The sequence below is a fragment of the Podarcis bocagei genome (genome assembly GCF_964188305.1).
Source record: "Podarcis bocagei genome assembly, chromosome: 11".
In the NCBI taxonomy this organism is placed as follows: domain Eukaryota; kingdom Metazoa; phylum Chordata; class Lepidosauria; order Squamata; family Lacertidae; genus Podarcis; species Podarcis bocagei.
In genome coordinates, this window is record NC_138136.1 from 1,188,663 (window position 1) to 1,212,832 (window position 24,170).

The 24,170-nt window shown below is 41.6% G+C and overlaps 1 protein-coding gene across 3 annotated transcripts in view; it reads left to right on the plus strand.

Annotated features, from left to right (window-relative positions):
* The window catches only part of TJP2 (tight junction protein 2), a 114,682-nt gene extending 90,732 nt beyond the window's left edge, over positions 1–23,950 (plus strand). For all 3 annotated transcript variants that reach the window (XM_081213571.1, XM_081213570.1, XM_081213569.1), the window contains 16 exons: positions 51–162; positions 247–380; positions 2,659–2,725; positions 7,354–7,504; positions 9,733–9,841; positions 10,230–10,440; positions 10,977–11,164; positions 12,465–12,560; positions 12,661–12,740; positions 12,895–13,105; positions 13,819–13,919; positions 14,503–14,725; positions 15,103–15,215; positions 15,534–15,869; positions 16,501–16,580; positions 23,110–23,950. In XM_081213571.1, coding sequence (XP_081069697.1) covers positions 51–162; positions 247–380; positions 2,659–2,725; positions 7,354–7,504; positions 9,733–9,841; positions 10,230–10,440; positions 10,977–11,164; positions 12,465–12,560; positions 12,661–12,740; positions 12,895–13,105; positions 13,819–13,919; positions 14,503–14,725; positions 15,103–15,215; positions 15,534–15,869; positions 16,501–16,580; positions 23,110–23,275 — 2,378 coding nt within the window. In that variant the 3' untranslated portion in view covers positions 23,276–23,950. The remainder of the gene's footprint in view (positions 1–50; positions 163–246; positions 381–2,658; positions 2,726–7,353; positions 7,505–9,732; positions 9,842–10,229; positions 10,441–10,976; positions 11,165–12,464; positions 12,561–12,660; positions 12,741–12,894; positions 13,106–13,818; positions 13,920–14,502; positions 14,726–15,102; positions 15,216–15,533; positions 15,870–16,500; positions 16,581–23,109) is intronic.
* The last annotated feature ends 220 nt before the right edge of the window (positions 23,951–24,170 follow it).

Genomic DNA, 24,170 nt, shown 5'->3' on the forward strand with positions numbered 1-24,170 from the left:
TGTTCAAATGTTTATTGTGCAGCTAAATTTATGCTCTCCTCTCTCAACAGATATTTCTGAAATAGAGTCAAACAGGTCTTGCTCCCCTCAGGAAGCTAGGAGGCTGCACCATTCAGATTTAGATTCTCATTCTTCCAATGAAAAGCTAAAGGAAAAACAGAGGTAGGAAGGATGTGGTGTCACTTACATCTGTTACGGTTACTAGATCCTCAACTTTTCTATTAACTTTGTGGATTTTGTTTTAAGTGCAAAAGAAGATCCAGCCAGCAGACTATCCAAAATGGGAGCAACGCCTACGCCTTTTAGATCAACCGGTGATCTCACTGCTGCTTTAATCCCAGAAACAAATAGTGAACCCAAGTACCAAGATGATCCTCCAGGTCAGTTTCACTCTCTCTTGACTTTGAAATGCTTTAATTTCAATAGGAGGAGCAGCCTTGTTTCATTCATAGAAATATAAAACCTGATCAGTTGTTAACGCAGATGATTTTTAGGAAGTACATTTCATTTCTGCTGCTCCAGGCTTTCCCTTCTAATAATCTACTCTGGTGCATTAAGAATCCTTCCCCTAAGCTACTTTTATAGACAGGAGAGAGGACCGCTTGTCTTTTTCAGCACACCAACTGCATACCAAATTATATTTCAGTTTGTCTGTTAGCAATTGTTGTTTTAAAACAGAAAATAAGCTGAGACATTGGAGGCAGCCCAATAAAACTGTATGCGTTTCACACGTTTTTTGTTTTTTACTGGTAAACTTCGTGTAAACGTAAAAGAGGGGCACTACAGCAAACTGAGCTTGTGAAATAAATGCAAATGTAAAAAAAATATTTTCCTTCCTCTGTTATAATAGAATTAATATTGGCAGAATGTATTAAACATAGAGACATTTAAAGCCTTGTACCAGAAAAGGCTGGTTGGCCTTTGAGATCTGATTTGTGATATTCAGGTAAACCAACTTAAAAGAGAATCCTAGTTGAGGGGATTACATAGTTGGAAAATAATTGTTTAGCCATGTGATAGGAATTTTATGGTCTTAGATATATAGTAATGTTCATAACTGCACATACATAGATCAGCACAGGAAAGCCAACCTGGAACCATTTTGATTCCTAAACTGACCAAATTCTTTCTCTGCAAGGTTAAAAATGGGAAAGCCTCCCCATTGTCTCTTCCTTCACAAATCCTGTCTTAATCTGTGTTTGAATAAGGTGTGAGCCTGTGACCTGGCCCAGGAAATAAGTATTTTACCACTACAAAAGAATGATCAAGTAACCTGCCAGACAGGAGATAAACTGTGACAGGAGAAAAACAACATTTAAATTTCTGTGATGTAGGTGGGATGTATCTGAGGGGTGGTCTTAGGTTACACCCCTTCTGTGATGTATGCATAATGTTTCTGGGGGTGGTCTTGATCTAGAGAATGGGAATTTCAAAAGTCTTTATAAGGTCTTGCAGGCCATTGTTCTGGGTCCTCCTCCTCTCCTGCGTGTGAGGGGAGTACCCTGTTGCAACAGATCAATAAAGATCAAGCTTACTAGCGGCTTTGCTTCTCGATATTCTCTGGTTGGCCTCTGTTATTTTCTCCTACCAATAGGGCAGTGTTTCCCAACCGGTGTTCCGCGGCACACTAGTGTGCCGTGAGAAGTTGGCTGGTGTGCCGTGGGAGGGAAGCGGGCGAGTCGGGCGGTGAGAGGCGGCGGCGGCGAGGATCCGCGTTGAGCCGGGGGTGGCTCCGCGGTGGTGGTGCCGAGGTTTCTCTCTCCATTCTCCCCTCACACACACACACAGAAAATAACACAGGATCAGCTGACAGGACCCAGCCAATGGGGCGGCGGCGGGGCAGCACGTGCAAAAGGGAGGAGCGCGAGACAGCGGACGAGGAGGAGGCCGGCATGTCCGGGCAGCAGCAACAACAACAGCAGCAGCAACTCCCAGCGACGCCTCCTCAAGCCCCGGGCAACCCTACTCCCTCACCGGCCTCGGCCGCCCTCCTGCTCCACCCGCCGCCGCCTCCCCCGCCGCCGCCGGCCACCTCGGCCCCGCCGCCGCCCCCTCCTCCGCCCGCTATCGCCGCCACCACCACAACAGCCGCCGCCGCCTCAGCTGCCGCCGTCCCTCAGTCCCTCGCTTTGCTGCCTCCTCCCCCCCCCACCCCCAAAGCTTGGAGGTTCCCCGGCAAGGGGGAGGGAAAAAAATTGAAAACTTTCACTTTCGTGCGTCCCTCCCGGCGTGACGCTGCGCGCTGACGTCACGGGGCTGTAATGGTGGTGTGCCGCGAGATTTTTTTCCTCAAACAAGTGTGCCTTTGCCCAAAAAAGGTTGGGAAACACTGAACCTATGTAAGGACTCTATATGGGCTCTTGGATACCCCATAAGGGAAAAGGGCATATTTTTATTTACAACAGCCATATTTAGTATCACCTTGGAATTTATAGTTCAGCTGTCTCTTGGTATTGAATACTTTTGGTCTGACTGCCTATAGATTACAATCTTAAACAGACTAATAGGAAGAAAGTGAAAGTTATTTCTAAATAAAAAGATTTAGATACCCTGATCGTTCTTCTTTTTACTCATTTCTGTCTTTTGTGTTATTTAGAAACAAAATGGAAGCTAGTTCTATGATTCTGTGTGCATCATGTTGTTTTTTAATACATACAGTTGTTCAGCCCAAGCCAGCCCCAAGAACGTTCCTTCAGCCAAGTCCTGAAGACCTAGCAATATATGGGTATGTGTTTTATATTTCACCTATTACTTTCATACCTCAAATATGTATTGTAGCATTCACGCGCCCTCTCCACCTCTCCAAGCCGTCCTCCAAATCCGGCAGGACCGGCAGGAAGAGAGACCGGCACATGAAAGCTTTTTCAGAACACAAAAAACAGAACAGTAGTTTGCTACCACCACTTCCTTATCTCAGAACAGCCCCCAAAAAGTAACCTAAGGAAGGTGATTGTTGTTGTTGTTGTTTAGTCGTTTAGTCGTGTCCGACTCTTCGTGACCCCATGGACCAGAACACGCCAGGCACCCCTGTCCTCCACTACCTCCCGCAGTTTGGTCAAACCCATGCTGGTAACCTCGAAAACACTATCCAACCATCTTGTCCTCTGTCGCCCCCTTCTCCTTGTGCCCTCCATCTTTCCCAGCATCAGTGTCTTCTCCAGGGAGTCTTTTCTTCTCATGAGGTGGCCAAAGTACTGGAGCCTCAGCTTCACGATCTGTCCTTCCAGTGAGCACTCAGGGCTGATTTCCTTAAGAATGGATGCGTTTGATCTTCTTGCAGTCCATGGGACTCTCAAGAGTCTTCTCCAGCACCATAATTCAAAAGCATCAATTCTTCGGCGATCAGCCTTCTTTATGGTCCAGCTCTCACTTCCATACATCACTACTGGGAAAACCATGGCTTTAACTATACGGACCTTTGTTGGCAAGGTGACATCTCTACTTCTCAAGATGCTGTCTAGGCCTGTCATTGCCCTTCTCCCAAGAAGCAGGCGTCTTTTAATTTCGTGGCTGCTGTCACCATCTGCAGTGATCATGGAGCCCAAGAAAGTAAAATCTCTCACTACCTCCATTTCTTCCCCTTCTATTTGCCAGGAGGTGATGGGACCAGTGGCCATGATCTTCGTTTTTTTGATGTTGAGCTTCAGACCATATTTTGCGCTCTCCTCTTTCACCCTCATTAAAAGGTTCTTTAATTCCTCCTCACTTTCTGCCATCAAGGTTGTGTCATCTGCATATCTGAGGTTGTTGATATTTCTTCCGGCAATCTTAATTCCAGCTTGGGATGCATCCAGCCCAGCCTTTCGCATTATGTATTCTGCATATAAATTAAATAAGCAGGGAGACAAAATACAGCCTTGTCGTACTCCTTTCCCAATTTTGAACCAATCAGTTGTTCCATATCCAGTTCTAACTGTAGCTTCTTGTCCCACATAGAGATTTCTCAGGAGACAGATGAGGTGATCAGGCACTCCCATTTCTTTAAGAACTTGCCATAGTTTGCTGTGGTCGACACAGTCAAAGGCTTTTGCATAGTCAATGAAGCAGAAGTAGATGTCTTTCTGGAACTCTCTAGCTTTCTCCATAATCCAGCGCATGTTTGCAATTTGGTCTCTGGTTCCTCTGCCTCTTCTAAATCCAGCTTGCACTTCTGGGAGTTCTCGATCCACATACTGCTTGAGCCTTCCTTGTAGAATTTTAAGCATAACCTTGCTAGCGTGTGAAATGAGTGCAATTGTGCGGTAGTTGGAGCATTCTTTGGCACTGCCCTTCTTTGGGATTGGGATGTAGACTGATCTTCTCCAATCTTCTGGCCACTGCTGAGTTTTCCAAATTTGCTGGCATATTGAGTGTAGCACCTTAACAGCATCATCTTTTAAAATTTTAAATAGTTCAGCTGGAATACCATCACTTCCACTGGCCTTGTTATTTGCAGTGCTTTCTAAGGCCCATTTGACTTCACTTTCCAGGATGTCTGGCTCAAGGTCAGCAGCCACACTACCTGGGGTGTACGAGACATCCATATCTTCCTGGTATAATTCCTCTGTGTATTCTTGCCACCTCTTCTTGATGTCTTCTGCTTCTGTTAGGTCCTTACCACTTTTGTCCTTTATTATGGTAATCTTTGTACGAAATGTTCCTTTCATATCTCCAATTTTCTTGAACAGATCTCTGGTTCTTCCCATTCTGTTGTTTTCCTCTATTTGTTTGCATTGCTCGTTTAAGAAGGCCTTCTTGTCTCTCCTTGCTATTCTTTGGAAATCTGCATTCAATTTCCTGTATCTTTCACTATCTCCCTCGCATTTTGCTTGCCTTCTCTCCTCCGCTATTTGTAAGGCCTCGTTGGACAGCCACTTTGCTTTCTTGCATTTCCTTTTCATTGGGATGGTTTTCGTTGCTGCCTCCTGTACAATGTTACGAGCCTCCATCCATAGTTCTTCAGGCACTCTGTCTACCAAATCTAAATCCTTAAACCTGTTCCTCACTTCCACTGTGTATTCATAAGGGATTTGACTTAGATTGTATCTTACCGGCCCAGTGGTTTTTCCTACTTTCTTCAGTTTAAGCTTGAATTTTGCTATAAGAAGCTGATGATCTGAGCCACAGTCAGCTCCAGGTCTTGTTTTTGCTGACTGTATAGAGCTTCTCCATCTTTGGCTGCAGAGAATATAATCAATCTGATTTCGATGCTGCCCATCTGGTGATGTCCATGTGTAGAGTCGTCTCTTGTGTTGTTGGAAAAGCGTGTTTGTGATGACCAGCTTGTTCTCTTGACAGAACTCTATTAGCCTTTGCCCTGCTTCGTTTTGATTTCCAAGGCCAAACTTGCCAGTTGTTCCTTTTATCTCTTGCCTCCCTACTTTAGCATTCCAATCCCCTATAATGAGAAGAACATCCTTCTTTGGTGTCACTTCTATAAGGTGTTGTAAGTCTTCATAGAATTGGTCAATTTCAGTTTCTTCAGCACCAGTGGTTGGTGCATACACTTGGATTACTGTGATGTTAAAAGGTCTGCCTTGGATTCGTATCGAGATCATTCTATCATTTTTGAGATTGCATCCCAGTACAGCTTTCGCCACTCTTTTGTTGACTATGAGGGCCACTCCATTTCTTTTACAGGTTTCTTGCCCACAGTAGTAGATGTGATGGTCATCCGAACTGAATTCACCCATTCCCGTCCATTTTAGTTCACTGATGCCCAGGATGTCAATATTTATTCTTGCCATCTCATTTTTGACCACCTCCAACTTACCCAGGTTCATGAGGAAGGTGATTACTCTTCAGCTTTACCAGGCTGCCCCCCTCTGTGTACCATGAGGCAGACAGAAATCCAACAGGCTCTGGTAGGCAACTAAGTGGTCAGGTACTGGTTCAGCTTCCCCGGCAGAAAGGGACAAAAGACAAAAGCAACCCTTTTCCCAGAATTTATTAAAAAGAAAGATTATTCAGAACATAAAAGTTGGCACATCTCTTACAAATCCCAAACAAAAAATAAAAACTTTATTTAGTATCACTAACTACAGAACATACTCACAACGAGAACGAAATTACAAAACAGAGTAGTTCAAAGAAGTTCTCAGCTGACTCTGCACCTCCGGCATCAGGGCAGGCCCTTTGCATGACGATGGTCTCACATGGCAAGGTGTGCTAGGGCAAGATGGGCTGCGAAAAGGTCTGCATTTTGCAAGTTAGTTTCCTAAGGTTTTATCCCTCTGGAACCCAGGGGGATTCAAAACTTAATCCAATCAGGTCTTTAGATTAATTAGCAATTTGCCAATGGTTACATGGAGGAACAATAGCTCAGGCTTGTTAGGAGACAGCTGAATCCTGTTTATCAAAAGACCTTGAAGATTAAAGCATTCCCAGACACAGACCAGATTCTTCGAGTTGTAAATTAGCCAGATAACACCCAGGTGTCAAGAACAACAAATCAACTAGAAACTCCCTTTCCTACAGAGGAAGGAGACACCCAATTTACACTTCTGAAGACAAGAATTCGGCAATTAAAGAACCAGATACACTTTCCCAGGATTCTACAGCATTTGGCTCTCCCATAATGCTCTTCTTTTCATGAGCCAAAGTTTTAACTTGCTAAGATTTCCCAACATCATTACATATATGCATCGAAATTAGGTGTAATCATACTTTAGCCAAAGCCACAATTTGTGAAATTAACTTCCAAAGAGGGTTGCAAACTGTGGTTTGGTACCAACCCTATGGTAGTTGAAATTGCAGGAGTAGCTGTAATATTAATCATAATTATCTCTTAGTGGGAGATACATAAAAACGGAATTTGCACACCTGAGTTGGAAGGGAGGCTCTGAGGCACTTCTAGTCTCCTAACCATGTTAAGAAATGCAGCAGCGGCACTGCAGTAGACGGTCAGTTCTTGGCATCTGCTTCTGATCAGATCTGTAGATACAGGTCACTGCAGCCTGGGATCACATGTGTCTGCTCACAATGTCCAGTCCCACCAAGTGCTCACACCTGTGAATACACAATTGTGTAAAACGAGGCTAGGATGCAACGGACTGTGTTCACAGGGAGCCAGAGTTGTTCCCATTATTGTGGCTGCCTTTTTTCCCATTGGTGACCACAGAGTTGACTACCAGCTCATGGTGTGCACTGTTTTATGTCAACCTTCCCCCTACCACTATGTTTCAGTATACAGCACATGAAATAAGTGTGGTGGAAATCCCTGTACTTTTGTAATCCCATGGCTGCTTTAAATGTGTAAGCTTGCGATGCTGATGTCTTCACATGGGGACTACGTTGCCTCAGCTTTCATGTGCTTACACATGAAATGCTCTTACACGACTTAAATCATCTCTAAAACTCCTTTTCTTTCTCAAGTCCTGGTACAAAGATGGTGAAGTTCAAGAAAGGTGACAGCGTGGGCATCAGGCTGGCAGGTGGGAATGATGTAGGAATATTTGTTGCTGGAATTCAAGAAGGTACCTCTGCAGAGCAGGAAGGCCTACAAGAGGGAGACCAGATTCTTAAGGTATACATGGTTCTGCATAGCGCTGTTTTCTTGCACGGTTCAGTGGAGAAATTGCTGTATTTCAATATAAGTAGCTATGAAAGTTCTTTTAAAATAATATTTTAGTAAATGTGTTTGTTTCAAAACCTTGGATGGGATTCCTAATTTAAAAACAGTTGCTGAAGCAACTTGTTACGTTAAAACCTCTGGCAGCATCTGGACAACCCAGCTGAGGCAATTGTTACCTAGTTATCATTCTATTGTGTTTTCCACCAATCTTTGTGAAGGCTTACAGTACAGAATAGTACAGTGGTGCCTCGCAAGACGAAATTAATCCGTTCTGTGAGTCTCTTCGTCTAGCGGTTTTTTCGTCTTGCGAAGCAACCCTAGTAGCGGCTTAGCGCTATTAGCGGCTTAGAAAAAGGGGGGGAGCGGAAAAAAATCGGAACACTCGCAAGACGTTTTCGTCTTGCAAAGCAAGCCCATAGGGAAAATCGTCTTGCGAAGCAGCTCAAAAACAGAAAACCCTTTCGTCTAGCGGGTTTTCCGTCTTGCGAGGCATTCGTCTTGCGGGGCACCACTGTACTACAGTGGTACCTTGGGTTAAGAACTTAATTTGTTCCGGAGGTCCATTCTTAACCTAAAACTGTTCTTAGCCTGAAGTACCAGTTTAGCTAATGGGGCCTCCTGCTGCCGCCGCCGTGTGATTTCTGTTCTCATCCTGAAGCAAAGTTCTTAACCCGAGGTACTATTTCTGGATTAGCAGAGTCTGTAACCTGAAGCGTCTGTAACCTGAAGTGTCTGTAACCCGAGGTACCACTGTATTCCTTCTGATCTGAACTGATTGATTTCTGAACTCACGTTCCTCCCAGCAGCCTCCTGGGCATCCCTTGTTTTAAAAGAACTTTAAGCCTTCTTCAGGCATTCTAAAGCAGGGGTCAGCAACCTTTTAAAGTAGAGGGCCAGATCACTGTCCCTCAAACCTTGCCGCAGGCCAGAGCGCGCACGCGCATGCACATGCACACTCTCTCGTTACTACAGGATCCAAAGATTCCATCAAAAAACAATAATAAAGTTCCAAAGGTCTCAGTTCCATGCCACAGCATATCTGTTCCGTTCTGAGACACCCTCCCAGGGTTCTGGGGTGTGCGAAGCTTTGTTTCCCCATTTTTAACTCTGCTACCGAACGTGTCTCCCCCTCCAAGACGAAAAAGCGGAGAACATGTGTCCTGCAGCGAGCAGTTCCTTCTGCAGAAGGACATGTGTTCGCCTCTCTCCCGTCTTGGAGGGGGAGACGCATTCGGTAGCGGAGTTAAAAACGGGTGAAACAAGGCTTCATACACCCCAGAACCCTGGGAGGGTGTCTCACAACAGAACTACTCGTGGCGGTGGCAGAAGGAGCAGCGAGCCAGGGGAGAGCCAGAGAGGGGCTGCCTTAAATCACGCTGGCACAAACAAAGCCCAGGCCCCTTCCTCTCGGCTCTAGAGGGAGGGAGGGAGGGAGGGAGGGAGGGAGGGAGGGAGGGAGGCAGGAGGAAAGGAAGCTGCAACCAATGAGAAGGAAACAATGCTGCTGGCACCAATCAAAGGCTAGCCCCCTCCTTCCGCAGGGCGGGGGAGAAGCCAGGAGGAGGGAGGGAGGAGGCGCCGCCATCAGGGAGAGAGAGAGAAAAATGGCGCAGCCCAAACGATATGAATCAGAACCATGCAGCGATTTCTGGACCGTCCGTGGGCCGGAACCAGCCCACGGGCCTTAGGTTGCCAACCTCTGTTCTAAAGCACGCAGCTGCTGACCATGGTTAAGTATCCCATGAAATCCTTCTCAAAGAAGACCCATTGCAATAAATGAACCTGTTAGCCATGTCCATTGATTCATTGGGTCTACTCTGGATACAATCCAATGGTTTTAGCCTCATCCAATGCAGTATTCACTTAGCTCTTGTAACAGGCAAACTGTTCTGAAACAAATAAGGGTGTCTGATCACCCCGAATTACACACCTAAAACATTATTTTTAGGAGAAGTATAGTGGTTAAAAGTTGGTTGTACTTGCTAGTAGAAAAATGGTTGGTTCCGAGTCAGTTCAGAGAGGGAGATTGACATGTTCCTGCCCTCAGTGAATATAACCCAGAAATGTGTAAAGTTGGCTAAAATTAATATTTTGCACAAAGGCAAAACCAGCTTCTTCCTCTTTGGTGGTCTGTATCAAAGGAATCTTCTCTTAAAATCTGTTTGGTGGTTTTGTATCAGGTAAACACTCAAGATTTCAGAGGTATTATTCGAGAGGATGCTGTTCTGTACCTGTTGGAAATTCCGAAAGGAGATATTGTGACAATTCTGGCCCAGAGCAAATACGATGGTAGGTACCTGGCATGTAATTTTTGTTTATGTACTTCCTGCTTTTATCTATAGCTCAAGCTGTGTCTCAGTGTAGCAGGTGAACAGCAAATATAGCAGTAGTCAGCTGCAGCATTTTGCTCTGATTTTACTGCATCTTATTGGAGAAAGTGGGTTAGTAGAAATAATTAAAGCTTCTCATTTCCATGCAGATTTTAAGTCAAAATGATGTGTATTAATAGCTCTTCAGTCATTTGCACACAGCAGATTCTTATGGAAAATATTTGCAAATCTACAATGTCTGGTAGTTTCTTTGTGCTGACTGCAGCAGTCTTCTAAGAGAGTCCCCAAAGCCGTGCTATAGACCTACTGAGAAAAATAATTGAACTAGATGTGGTCTTTCTCACTAGTTTACAGAGATATAATGGCCTGTGGCAGAGGAGATTCTTTCTTCATAAGGACACATTTTGAATGTGAAAAGGAAATGCCACAAAGCTTAGCCTTCACCAGAGGGGAGGTCTTCCGAGTGGTCGATACACTGTACGATGGAAAACTGGGTCACTGGCTGGCTGTGCGGATTGAGAGCGAGTTGGAGAAGGGCCTGATTCCAAACAAAAGCAGGTATCTTAATAACCTGTAGATCATGATGTTAATTGATGTTACTCTCTCTTGTAGTTTATTCCATCTCTGTCTAGTGTTATCAATAACAAATGGAGCATGTAAATAAGCACATGCAGAACTCAATTCTTATTTACAAGGGTCACTTGGGATCCTCTTCCCCAGTGGTGTCCTTGGGTTACACCCCTTTATTTGGTCTCATATAAATAAATGGTTGTGTTTTACTCTTATGTAGAAGAGGAAAGCGACACATTTAGAGGCAAAGACCTACGGTACTTCATGCATCTAACATGTAAAGGGGCTTTTGCGTCATACTGCTGTCCCTGCTCCTGATGTCAGGAGGTATTAGGGGAAGCAGCCAAAGACTTGGATATGTTACCTATACATACATGTACATACATAGGAATATAGTGAAGGGGGCCGTCCTGTACTATTTTATAGCATCAGTTGTGTCTATGATATGCTTTTCTGCCTGCAGAAATGCACACAAGTTGACTTGCTGACTTTTACAAATGGACTAAATGCTGTTTCTTTTTCAGGGCTGAGCAGATGGCCAGTGTTCAAAATGCTCAGAGAGATGGCTCCAGTGACAGAGCAGACTTCTGGCGGATGCGTGGCCAACGGTCTGGAATGAAAAAGAATCTAAAGAAGAGCCGTGAAGATTTGACAGCAATTGCATCTGTTAGCACAAAATTTCCAGCCTATGAGCGAGTCATGCTCCGGGAGGGTGAGTGAGTGACAGCATATAAAAACTGACAGCTCATTTCCTCATTTGTAAAAGACAGCTACAGCGATTTTTTCTGGCAGCTTAAACAAATCAAGCCAATTGGCTTTATCTCTAGGCTAACTGCAAGTGGTAAAGTCTGTCTCTGGTCACAACCATGTTGTGGCCTGTCCAAAACTTCACATTAAATTTGTTTAGATGAGGGGTTCCCCCCCCCTTCAGTAACCAGTTCCTCTGCATGCCCCTCCTGTGAATATTGTGGGCTGCCAAATAATGGAATAGTCCACAATACAAAATATGGAAACACAACTATACTAACGCACAGTGTGTTCATAATGTTTTGAGAAGTTAAAAAAGACATGTAAGCATTTCAGACATTACAATTGAGCTTCTGTTGTGCTGCTGTTATAACTGTAATGTGTGAGTCAGTTTTCAAAGTCAGGCTGGCTCATTTGGAGATACACTTAGTAAATACTCAGGGCAAGGCACTCTCTCCTTCAGTGCTGCTATGCACCCCCTTTTCTTGAACTGTGTTGTGAAAATGTATGCTTAATTTTTTTCTCTAAGTGTAGCTTATCTGCTGTCATGCTAGTATTGCATTGGCTAGAATACAGTCCATTCTCATAGATAAGTATAGATTATTGTATATGTTAGGATAATAAATAGGTATTTTTTTAAAAAAAGACTTTGAATATTCTTTGTTGGAACAAAATAGTGATGATGCCCTTCAAATCTGAATAACACTTTTCAAGAGACCTCTTTTCAATATCTCTTGTGGAAAGCTTAGCAAGGAGTGTGCCAACTTTATTCTGGTTAAATGTGAGTAAGCATCTCAGCATGACACACCTGCGACTGCACAAAAGTGTTAAGGGACATGTTATTTTAAAATAACATTTAAAAGACATGTAGGGATTGTTTCAACAAAAGCAAACACACTGAAGCAATAGCTGCTAAGATGTAGAGTTAATAATTATTTTGGACTGCGTTAGAACAGAACATTTGCTGTACTGACTCGTGTGAGAGATGTTTCACAGAGCCATATTGTGTGAAGGGTATCTGCAAGTAATTGTCTCTTAAGTGTGTCAGCTGCTGTTTGTTGGCCTCTGCCAATTTCCAGTGAAAGTATGTCTGAATTGTGAGGAACTTTTCCCTTTCTGAGGACAAAATGTCCTCACGTATTTTACAGATGATTATGATGATTGGATGATTTTGGGGATATTCATTTCTGTATTTTAGAGGGAACAGTTTTTTGTTTTGGTCATTATAAAATAGAAACTAGTCATATGCAGCTTTCTATTTTCAGCTGGTTTTAGGCGCCCTGTGGTGATCTTTGGTCCCATTGCAGACGTAGCAATGGAGAAACTTTGCAATGACTTGCCTGAGATGTATCATGCTGCCAGTAAGTCTTTCAGTGCTCCTCTCTTAACACAATCCTTCAGCATTTAGTGATCCACGGAAACATTATTAAGGACATGACGACAGCTGTATTATTCTTGCAGAAACCGAGCCTAAAGATGCAGGCTCAGAAAAGTCCACCGGCGTTGTGCGTTTGAATACTGTGAGGCAAATCATTGAGCAGGTACACCTATTCACTCCACCCCCCCACCCCCGGGCCGTTTCTCTTAGCTTTTTATCACGTTGGGAAGCCAAGTAGGAGATACTGGGGATGGGGATGCTGTTATTTTGCTGTCCTTTTTGTACCTGTAACCTTCCTATTGCTGCACTTTTAACAGGATAAACATGCTCTATTGGATGTGACCCCAAAAGCCGTGGATCTGTTAAACTACACCCAGTGGTTCCCAATTGTAGTTTTTTTCAACCCAGATAGCAAGCAGGGTGTGAAAGTCATGAGGCAAAGGCTAATTCCCACCTCCAACAAGAGCGCACGGAAGTTGTATGACCAAGCAAATAAGCTGAAGAGGACCTGCTCTTATCTTTTCACAGGTAGGTGGAAATAGGTTGCTTGCTTCTTTGTTTGGTTTTCTCTGAAAGCATCTCTAGGTGCAGAGTGAATTTCACATGACAGCCCTTCTCACTGCACAGAGCAAGTCTTATTTCAGTGGAGGTTGAGTAGGAATTATGTATTGGATGGTGTGTGACCCATGCTTTTTAAATATGCTGGTCACTTAGTCCCATGCATGAAATATCTTTCTTGCTTTTTTCCTGTACTTCCTTTCATCACGGAATAATGGAAGGGACCCCCTGCAATGCAAGGATCTCAGCTAAAGCATCCATACAATAAGGTTTTTAGTTTACCTTCTCAACTTGCCCACCACATTAAATACATAACTGGTAGAATCTGTTGCTCCATCTTTCCAGTAGATAGCAGAATATACAATCATGTTTCCAAAATATTTTAAAGATGCTATAAAAAAACAGTTCCTTCTGAAATCAGGATAAGAAGCAATGGTTTGAAGTGATAGGAAAATAAAAAATAGTCTTGGCATTCTCATCAGTTAAAAGCAACAGCAGCAAAGCTTATTAATGATTTCTTCGGGAGTCTGGAATAACTATATAATCAGTGGCGAACATTAACACTAGGGAGTGTTATATGGAGTGTTTCCATTGTTTTGAAAATGACTGAAGTAATATAGTGTCATGTATGAGACTAATGCTTTGAAAATATAACCATTTTTTATTTAAAAAAATATCTGCAGCTACTATTGATCTAAATTCAGCCAATGATGGTTGGTATGGCAGCCTAAAAGATACTATTCAGCAACAACAAGGCGAAGCCGTGTGGGTCTCCGAAGGAAAGGTAGGTGGTCATAAGAATGTGGCAGCCCTTTTGGGTAAGGCCAGCATCTTGCTCTCACCGTGGCCAATCAGATGCCCCTCGGAAGCTCATAAGCAGGACCTGCGCACCAGAGCAGGCCTCCCCTGCTGCACCTCCCAGCAACAGGAACTCAGAAGGAGACTGCAACCAAGATTGCAGGCAGAGTACAGGCATCCCCCCCCCCACTTCTTCACAATTGACTCTTCTGCACGATGTTTTATCGTGTTTTTAATATTCTGTTGGGAGCCGTCCAGAGTGGCTGGGGAAACCCAGCCAGATGGGCAGGGTATAAATAATAAAATTATTATTGTTGTTGTTGTTATTGTTATTATTATTAACTGGGGGGAAATGGCAAAAAACTTTGCCAGTGAGAATTGCAACCTAATGAAAACTTCCAGTATCTCATGTTGCTATTAGTAATGAAAATGGAGTGTTATCATTGCTTTTAATGGTACATGGTAGTCCCATCTATTGAAGCTACTTTATACTGTGTCTTACTGTGTTACATAAGGTGAGCCCTGATGTGACAAGGAGAGCGTAACCTCTTCACAAAATCCCTTTACAGCTGGAAGGAATGGATGACGACCTGGAAGACCGTATGTCATACTTAACAGCGATGGGCGCTGACTATCTGAGCTGTGACAGCCGACTGGTCAGTGACATGGAAGACACCGATGGAGAAGGCGGGGCTTACACAGACAACGAACTTGATGAGCCAATCAACGAGCCCAGAGTTTCCTCCATTAGTCGGTCCTCCGAGCCCGTGCAGCAGCAGCAGCAGGAGGAGGTGAGAGATCCAGAAGAAGACTGCTGTTTTTCTCTCAGAGCATTAGGTGGTAAAACATTGACAACACATGCTCACTGAAGTGATGTGGGTGGGAAATTCAGTGGCATTTTGAGTTGTTGGTGTCTATTGTGTGCACTCCTATGTAGAAAGGAAGAGGTTTTATTGCTCTAACAAAGGGGGGGGGGGATTCCCTGCTTCAAATTACCTTGTGGTAAAATGGCTTTACTGTACAAGAGCAGTGCTGCTGGTGAATTATATTTAAAGGAAGAAAAAACGGAAAACAAAACACTTCCCCAGCAGTTGCAGACTGTAACTATGCCTCCCACAAGTCAAGAACTGTGTGACTGTATGCATAATGAGCTACTATTACTTGTCCATAGAGTTTAAGGAAATCCAGCCCAGAACCAAGAACTCAAATGAGAAGAGCTGGTAGCAGGGAAGTTCTGAGAGATCCCAGCCCACCTCCAGCATTCAAGCCTGAACCCCCAAAGGTAATTGGAGAGGAAGAGAACAACTAACTGGGGGCGAGTGTTGCATTTGCTAATAAGGGTTACTTATTAAGAGCGTTTTCCTCAGAAGGCCTCTCAACATTCCCTGCTTGATTCACAGCTCCACATTTTCATCTTAGCTAAACTTTTTCCCATTGTGGTGCCTCAACTACCTGTTTTTCCTTAGCTCAAAATATCAGTAACCAGTTTAGGCTTTACAAACTATATTAACCAGTTTCTCATGGCTGATCATTTCCAGACCAAAACTGCTACTTCTATGTAAATACTAATGCTGTACTGGCTGTTGCCTTCTGCTTTTAGGGTAAACTGCAAAACAGAGAAGATCCCTATGATATCCCTAAGAATTACGAAGCCAGAACAGGCAGCCCTAATGCTTCTAGCGGTGAAACTTATGGAGTACCAATGAAAGTGGCCCCTCCCCCAATAGCCATAAAACCTACTTTTGGGCGCCCCATATTGAAATCATCTCAGCCACCTGTCCCATCAACGGAGGTGGAGGAGAAATCGGAGGAGGGGATAGAAGAACCAGGGAACACACCAAAATCTGTGCTGGGGAAAGTTAAAATATTTGAGAAAATGGACCACAAAGCAAGACTTCAACGAATGCAAGAACTACAAGAAGCACAAAATGCCAGGGTATGAAGTGAACCACAAACCAATTTTTTGCATTTGTGTCTGTTTTAGAAATTATTGCCACTCAAACTATTGAAACATCATAAAAACAGTGGATTAGATCTAGAGATCCTGTGAGCAGAGGATTGTACCCAATGCTAGTACATCACAGAGTAGACCTGTTGAAATTAATAGAAATGGCTATCCTCATTCATTTACTCTGAGAAGAAGTTAGTTGGCTACAAGCCACAGTTCCATTTGCAGAAAGAGTAGTAGAGGTGATTTTGGCTGATTCCCCTTGACTATCTGCTATGGGGTTGAAGGACTCTCCAGAAGAGTGTGGAGCTGGAGATTGCAGAGAAGGATGAACTGGAGCAAACGGCCTCTCTAGAGCACAGCCACTTGTGGGAAGGCTAGGCTGATTCGTTGGTAAAGAGAGAAATATTTTAATCTTTCCCAATAACAAGTAGGTTTTTAGGTACTAGTAGCAGTGTACTAATAGCTTTATTCTCTGCTGCTTTGTATGCTTTTTGCATACTGTGACTATCTGTAAATTGAGGAAATGGAACTTGTTATCATGTCACAGTTACACTGGGTTTAGTCACCCATTAAGGGGAACTTCAAAATGTTTTGATCATACACTCTCCTTTTACAGGTGGAAATAGCTCAGAGACACCCAGACATTTATGCTGTCCCAATCAAGACACCAAAACCAGACTGGACCCAGGCTGCCAGGTAAAATGTTGCATGTTCAGGTGTATGTTCAATATATCTCAAGCCTGTTCTTCATCATTACTAATCCCAAAGTGGATTACAATAAAATAATGGAATTATTTATGAATGTTACTGGATTTGTGTCTTTGGGTTAGGGATTCAGTTATGATAGAGGTCTACAAGCTGGCAAAATTTACTTGCTGCCCAAAATAATAACTGATATACATCTACAAGTAACTAAGTTTATTACCTCCTTTTCAGACTGCTCAATGCCAGAATTGCTCCTCTTTCCTATTGCTCATTGTGGTTCTGAATGGAATCCTGTCTGCATCTATCACTAGCCACTTCCCTTACTTTAAAAACTGCCCGCAGCCCTTCCTCCATCTTAACTTGTTTCTTCTTATATTCTTGGCTGTGACCTCCTGCCCTTAGCAACCAAAGATCTTCTGCTTCCTTAACTGGCTCCACCATTCCCCTTTGCTGGCCCTAGACATGGAAGTACTCCCCCCGTGTTCATGGTGTCGCCACCACCCCTTTCTCTCCATCCTTCCTCAAAACTCTTTTTTTTCTTCAATTTTTTTATTGATTTTCCACAAAATTTATAAACACACAAATAAACAAACATAAATCCTAACCTTATTAAAATTAATCTCATTAACATTGTTAAGCAATTTCCACGTATCCCCTTGGTTGAATTTCAGTGTATATCATTTTAACGGTTTTCCAAAACCAATATTCTTAAAAAATTAACTTAATCACTTAACATCTTTCTTTCTTTCTTTCTTTCCAATTTAGCATTAAACAAATTATTTCATCACATTACATATTTCACTCCTAAGCCTATCTGGTATTTGCAAGCATTTCCAATTAAGTTAACTTAACATATTTAACTAAATAGTCTTTAAAATTCGACCATTCTTCCTGATACTCCTCCTCTTTCTGATTGCGAACTCTTCCAGTCAGGTCAGCCAGCTCCGAAAAGTCCATCCATCATCTTCATCTGCCAATCTTCCACTGTTGGTACTTCTTGTGCTTTCCAGTTCTTAGCTAATAAAATTCGAGCAGCAGTTGTGGCATACAAAAATAATTTAACATCTTTCTTGGGCAAGTCCAAACTTGTTATTCCAAGAAGAAAGGCCTCTGGTTTCTTAGTAAATGTATATTTCAACATTTTTTTCAATTCATTATAAATCTTCTCTCAGAAGTCTTTCACCTTGGGGCAGGTCCACCACATATGATAAAATGTACCCTCTTTTTCTTTACATTTCCAACAAAAATTATCACTGTTATGGTAAATCTTCGCTAGTTTTACCGGAGTCAAATACCATCTGTACATCATTTTCATTGTATTTTCCTTTAACATGCAGTGAACCTGACCCCTTTCTGCCACAATTTCCCCCAGTCCTCAAACATTAGATTATGTCCCACATCTCTTGCCCAATCTATCATCACTGATTTGACTTGTTCATCCTTTGTATGCCACTCCAACAATAAATTATATATTTTAGACAAATTTTTAACTTTAGAATCCAACAACTCCAATTCCAACTTAGATTTTTCCAAAGCAAAACCATTTTTCTTGTCTACTTTGTACAATTCATTAATCTGGTGGTAATGTAACCAATTTATCTTAACTTTTACTTGATCAAATGGTTTTAGTTTATAACCTTCTTTATCCTCCAATAACAAATCTGAGTATCTCAACCACTTGATGTCCATATTTAACTTTTTCTGGGCCTTTGCCTCCATTGGTGAAAGCCATCTGGGTGTCTTCCTTTCTAAGAGATCTTTATATTTTATCCATACATTATATAGAGATTTCCTAATTACATGATTTTTAAATGCATTATGGGCCCTTACTTTATCATACCATAAATATGCATGCCATCCAAATACATTGTCAAATCCCTCTAAGTCTAAAACATCAGTATCTTCCAATTGTATCCATTCTTTAATCCAGCAGAGAGCTGCTGCTTCAAAGTAAATTTTTAGATCTGGCAGGGAGAATCCCCCTCTTTCCTTAGAGTCTGTAAGTAGTTTGTATTTAATTCTGGGTTTCCCCCGCCTGATAAATCTAGATAAAGCTTTCTGCCATTCTTTAAAACATTTCACATTGTCAATAATTGGGAGGGCTTGAAACAGAAAAAACATCTTTGGCAATACATTCATCTTAACCACTGAAATCCAGCCCATTAATGACAATTTTAAATTTGACCATATCTCTAAATCTCTATTAACTTCATTCCATAGTTTCTCATAGTTATCTTTATATAAATTCAGATTTTTCCCACACAGATTCACACCCAGATACTTAACTTTTTTCACAAAATCTAGGCCCGTCTTTTCTTGTAGTAGTTTTCTTTCCTCATTGTCCAGATTTTTCTCTAACACTTTGGTTTTGCTCTTATTTAACTTGAATCCTGCTACCTGCCCATATTATTGTATCAACTCCAGTGCTTTTACTGCACTGGAGTCTGGATCTTGTAATGTCAGTACTAGATCGTCAGCAAAGGCTTTTAATTTATATTGTTTGGATCCTACTGTAATACCTTTGATTTGTTCATCTTTTCTAATCATACTTAGCAAGACCTCTAGGACTGAAATAAACAGCAGAGGGGAAAGTGGGCACCCTTGCCTGGTTCCCTTCTCAATTCTAATTTCCTCCGAGACCACATTATTTACAATAATTTTAGCTTTTTGTTCTTGATAGATCGCTTTAATACCATTTAAAAAATCTTGACCAACCCCCATACTCTCAAAATTATATAGCATAAATCTGCAAGATACATTGTCAAAGGCCTTCTTTGAGTCAATAAACATTAACATTGCTTTACAACTCTGTCTTGCTTCTAATTTTCCCAAAATATCCGCAGCATTCCTAATATTGTCTTTCATATGTCTTCCAGGCAGAAATCCTGCCTGGTTCTTGTGGATATATTTCGATAAAACCTTCTTTAGCTTGTTAGCCAATATATTTGCAAAAATTTTATAATCCACATTGAGTAGGGAGATTGGTTTTTAACATTTGATCTATCTTGACCCTGTTTAGGAATCAGAGTAATATACGCTTCCTTCCAGGTTTCAGGTGCTTTGCCCCCTCACAGAATTAAATTGGTTACTTCTACCAGTGGTTGAATAAGCCAATCTTTCAATGTCTTATAGTATTTCGCTGATAGACCATCAGGTCCTGGTGTCTTGCCAAGTTGCATTGAATTTATTGCCTGTTCAACTTCCTGTCTTGTAATTAAACCTTTTAGTAGGATCTTTTTATCATCCGAAATCTGCTGCAAACCATTAAGCTTGATAAATTGCTCAATTTTTGCCAAATCTTTGTTTTTTATACAGCTGTTTGTAGTATTTGTAAAAACATTTTCTTATGTCTTGCAGGATTCTCTACAGATTTTCCTTCTGTTACTATGTTTGTGATAGTACTTTGCTTTTGTCTCTTGTTTAACTTCCAGGCTAATAATTTCCCACATTTATTTGCAGATTCAAAATTTCTTTGTCTCATTCTTATCTTCCATTCTATTTCTTGATTTACTAACTGAATATTGAATCTGTAAAGCCTTAATTTCTTTTTGTATCTGCAGATTCTTTGGGTTTCCTCTAAGCATCTTCTCTTTATCTTTCAATTGCTCCATAATTTTATCTTTTCTCTCATTCTGTGACTTTCTCCTGATGGAATTTTGCTGTATCCGAAATCCTCTCATCACTGCTTTGCTGGCATCCCAAATAACCCATTTCCGTTCCCAGATCCATATTAAGTTCAAAATAATCTTTTAGGGTTTTTTGGGCTTTATTCACAATTGAAGTACTTCTCAACAAATCATCATTCATTCTCCATCTGAAGGAACCCTCTACAAACATTTTCAAGTCCATAAAAACTGCATTATGATCGGAGCAAGTTTTAGGGCAAATTTCCATTTTTAATACTTTAGAAACCAAGTCTCTGGATAGGTAGTCGATTCTCAAAAATGATTGGTTTGCATCTGAGAAAAAAGTGAAGTCTTTTTCAGTTGGATTTCTAACTCTCCATATGTCTGACAAATCAAACTTGTCAGTTATATAAAAAAAAGTCTTAGGTAATCTGCCAGTATTCAAATTCTTTTGTCTCTGAGTCCTGTCCATCAAAGTAGATGCAACTGCATTCAAGTCTCCCATTAAAATTAATTTATAATCCAGGTGTTCCAAAAGACTTGTTTCCAAGTTCTTAAAGAATTCTGCTTTGTCATCATTAGGTGCGTAGATTCCTAGTAACAAATATTTTTCGCCTTGTGCTATAATTTCCACTGCTATGTATCTTCCCTCCTCATCTTTAAAAATCAATTTTGGATTCCATTTTTCCTTTATATAAAAAACCACTCCTCTTTTTTTTCACTTTGTCCGAGGAAATGAATTCTTGTCCAAGTCTTTTATTTATTAAATTTTTTCTATGTAATCTCGTGCTATGGGTTTCCTATAAACAAATTGCATCCAAATTCTGTTTTTCCAATACATGAAAAACCTGTCTCCTTTTCTGAAGTGAATTTAAACCATTGATGTTCCAATAATAGATTCTCAAAGCCATAATTAAAAACAGGCTGAGAAAATTCTTAAATGTTTTTTGACATTTAAAATCAGTTCTGAAGAAAGAAGACACTTTCCCCCCAGTTTAGAATGTTTCAGGGCAGCCACAGGATACAAAGTAACAAAGTCAGTAGGAATGGAGATTAAATGTTTCCTCTTCCATTGAGATTAAATGTTTCTTCCCGGAAGGTCTGCTGCAAAATGAAGGAGCCCAATTGTTGTTTAACACAGTCTTGCAGGGATTGTAGGCTTTAAAATCTCCCCCCCCTCTTCCCCCTACTTCAAAGCGCTGGGGCTCTTTTAGCTGAAAGAGCTCCTGACTTTCATTACCGGGCGACCAACCGGAAGATCAAAACTCTCTTTTTTTTAATATATATTTTATTCAGGATTTTCTTGTTTTACAGAAGTGTAGTGCCTCGTATTTTTTTCCCATGTAACATTTTTACAAATCCGTTTCATTTGTTGAGGCATTAGGGGGAGAAGAAAAGAAAAAAGAGAGGGGGGTGGAGAGAGGGAGGATGGATAGGGGTGGGGTCGGGTGGCGTGTTTCTATTATGTTTAATGTATGTAGAGTTTGGTGTCAGCGTTGCTTGTGTTCACTTGTGTTCCTTTGGTGGTGAGAGAGGTTGGGGTTGGCCTAGGGTGTGATTGTTTGCTTGTGATTGGCTGTGGTGATCTTTGTTTTCGTGTGTGGGTGAGGTGTGTGGGTGTTTTGGATCAGGTTAGCCATATTGATTTGTATGCTGTTGGTGGATTATTGTCACTGTCCTGTTGGGCAAATCAAAACTCTTTTGATTAATGTTGACTTTGGCCAGTAGCAGAGCTTGAGGTAGAGCAGAGCCACAGAGCCTCCCTCTCAAGACAGGGGTCACTGCTGCTCACCTGAACAGTGGTGGTGGTGGAAGGTGGAGGCCATTTCACACGGATGCACTGACGGGAACCATGCAGTGGTGAGGCTTCTCCTACTCATTCAGTTGTGTGGTCTTAACCCAGTCCCGGTCTCATGTAGGGAAGCCACAGCAAAGCTGGAATAAAAAGGGTGGCTTATCAGCTCTACCACAGCTGTGTAACACTGTAAAATGTCATGCACACGGAAGGACTAAATAAATAACACAACACAACAGTATGTTACCTTAACTAATTTTAGTACTGATAACTCCAGAGGAAAAGATTCTGATAGTATGACAGAGAAAGAAGAGGACGGCTGGACTGACTGTTGTTCACAGTAACTGAAATGTACAAGTTGACATATGCACAACAGCAGTCCTTTGCACACTGCTCTGGAAGCTTTGTTCAACACAGTGGGTCATTATTTCTGCGTAGGCATCCATAGGATTGGGCTGTATATTTGCAGAGACCTAAAGGAGTGGGAGTGTATAAAATGCTAAGAATTGTTTCTTAGTTAACACTGATTTAATGTTTGCAACCCGAAAGCTATTCCCTGTGCAAGTAGTAATGGCTTCAAGCTGTTGTCCAGGGCAACTGCCTGGATTCACGTTTGCCCCGTGGCAGCAGTCCTGGGCAAGGCTGCCTGCTCCATTAGGCAGGACGGAGCAGTTCAGCTCAAGGAGTAGATTTAGGAGTCCTGTGAAATGGCAGTGAATGGTCAACCACTTATGAGCAAATGGACTGCTGATACAAAACAAATAATGTAAACAGTTGGCCTATTTTTGTCACAATGGGATGTTGGATTGACTCTTAATTTTCCTCCTCATGTGCCAAAAGGTAAATGGGGCCATGGCAGGCACCTGCTGGTCAGGTTCCAATTTTTGCAGTAGGGAACTTTTAAACAGAACTGTTATTTGTGCAAAACACAACCATGTGGAAGAGCACCATGCCAGCATTTTATATGGTGGGGATAAAGCTTGAAACAGCCTTGGAAGTAGTCATAAGACTGCTTTTAAACTGGTTATAGAGCTGCTTGAGACGCTCTCTTTCTGAGCACCAGCTGTATCTAAATTCACACAATGTGCTTTGATGTTAGTTCCAGACCTCCAGAGCCGCAGAAAGCAGCAGGTAGGCCTTACCTAGATAAGCAAGGAAGTTACGGCAGCGATGCAGAAGAGGAGGACTATCGACGACAGCTAGCAGACAATTCTAAACGTGGATACTATGGACAAGCAGCTCGATACAGGGATACGGAATTATAGATTTCTTGGCTACCAGAACCATTGTATTGGGACACACCTGCATGGCCAAACTGAAGCCCTGGTAACTTTCAAAAAGTATATGTATATTTGGAGCTACTGATAAACTCAAGATGTATCTGCACACTGGAATGGCCAATATAAGTATTGGAGGGAGTGAATCACTGTTGCCTGAACACTGTGGCCTATTTTATAAAAGGACCAAAAAAATATTTTTAATACTTGCATTAATTCCTGGCATTTATGTCTTTTTAACTCACTCTCTTCTTTATTTACATTGCCTTTTTAACTATTGTTTTAATTATTGTGACATGATGGAAGCATGATGAAAAACACAGTTTTAATGCAAGAAAAACAAAAAAGTGCCTTTCTAACAAAAACTGTCCTGAGCTGATCTCTGACATCTGATGCTTCTGCAAAGCCATCATGTTTCTGTTGCCTAACTTTTGTACGTTTCATGGCTAACATTTTCCCTTTGGATGTTATTTTTCTACTTTAAATAGATCAGCATAAAAATTTTCATAAGCAATTGCTGTACATACGAAAGGTAACTTTGTTGGGTGCCTGCCACAAGGCAAGGATGCCCCAAAACTGAGAAAATTACATAGAAAATAAATCAGATGATCTGTGTCTTAAACCATTTTGTGAGTCATGAAATAAAGGGATATATTCTACAAACAGTTGCCTTTTTCTTTTCAAATTTAAAATTAAATATTTTAATAATGCCTTGAATATTGAGTTGTTGATTAATATCAGATGTTTGAATGGAATGAAGTCATTATTGAAGATATTCCTTATTTTGTTTTGGTCTACAAAGCTTACTTTTTCATTATTTGGAGGTCTTGCAGAAGAATGTTAGGAAATTAAAAGTTGGCCTCTTCAAGTGGTGCAGTCCACA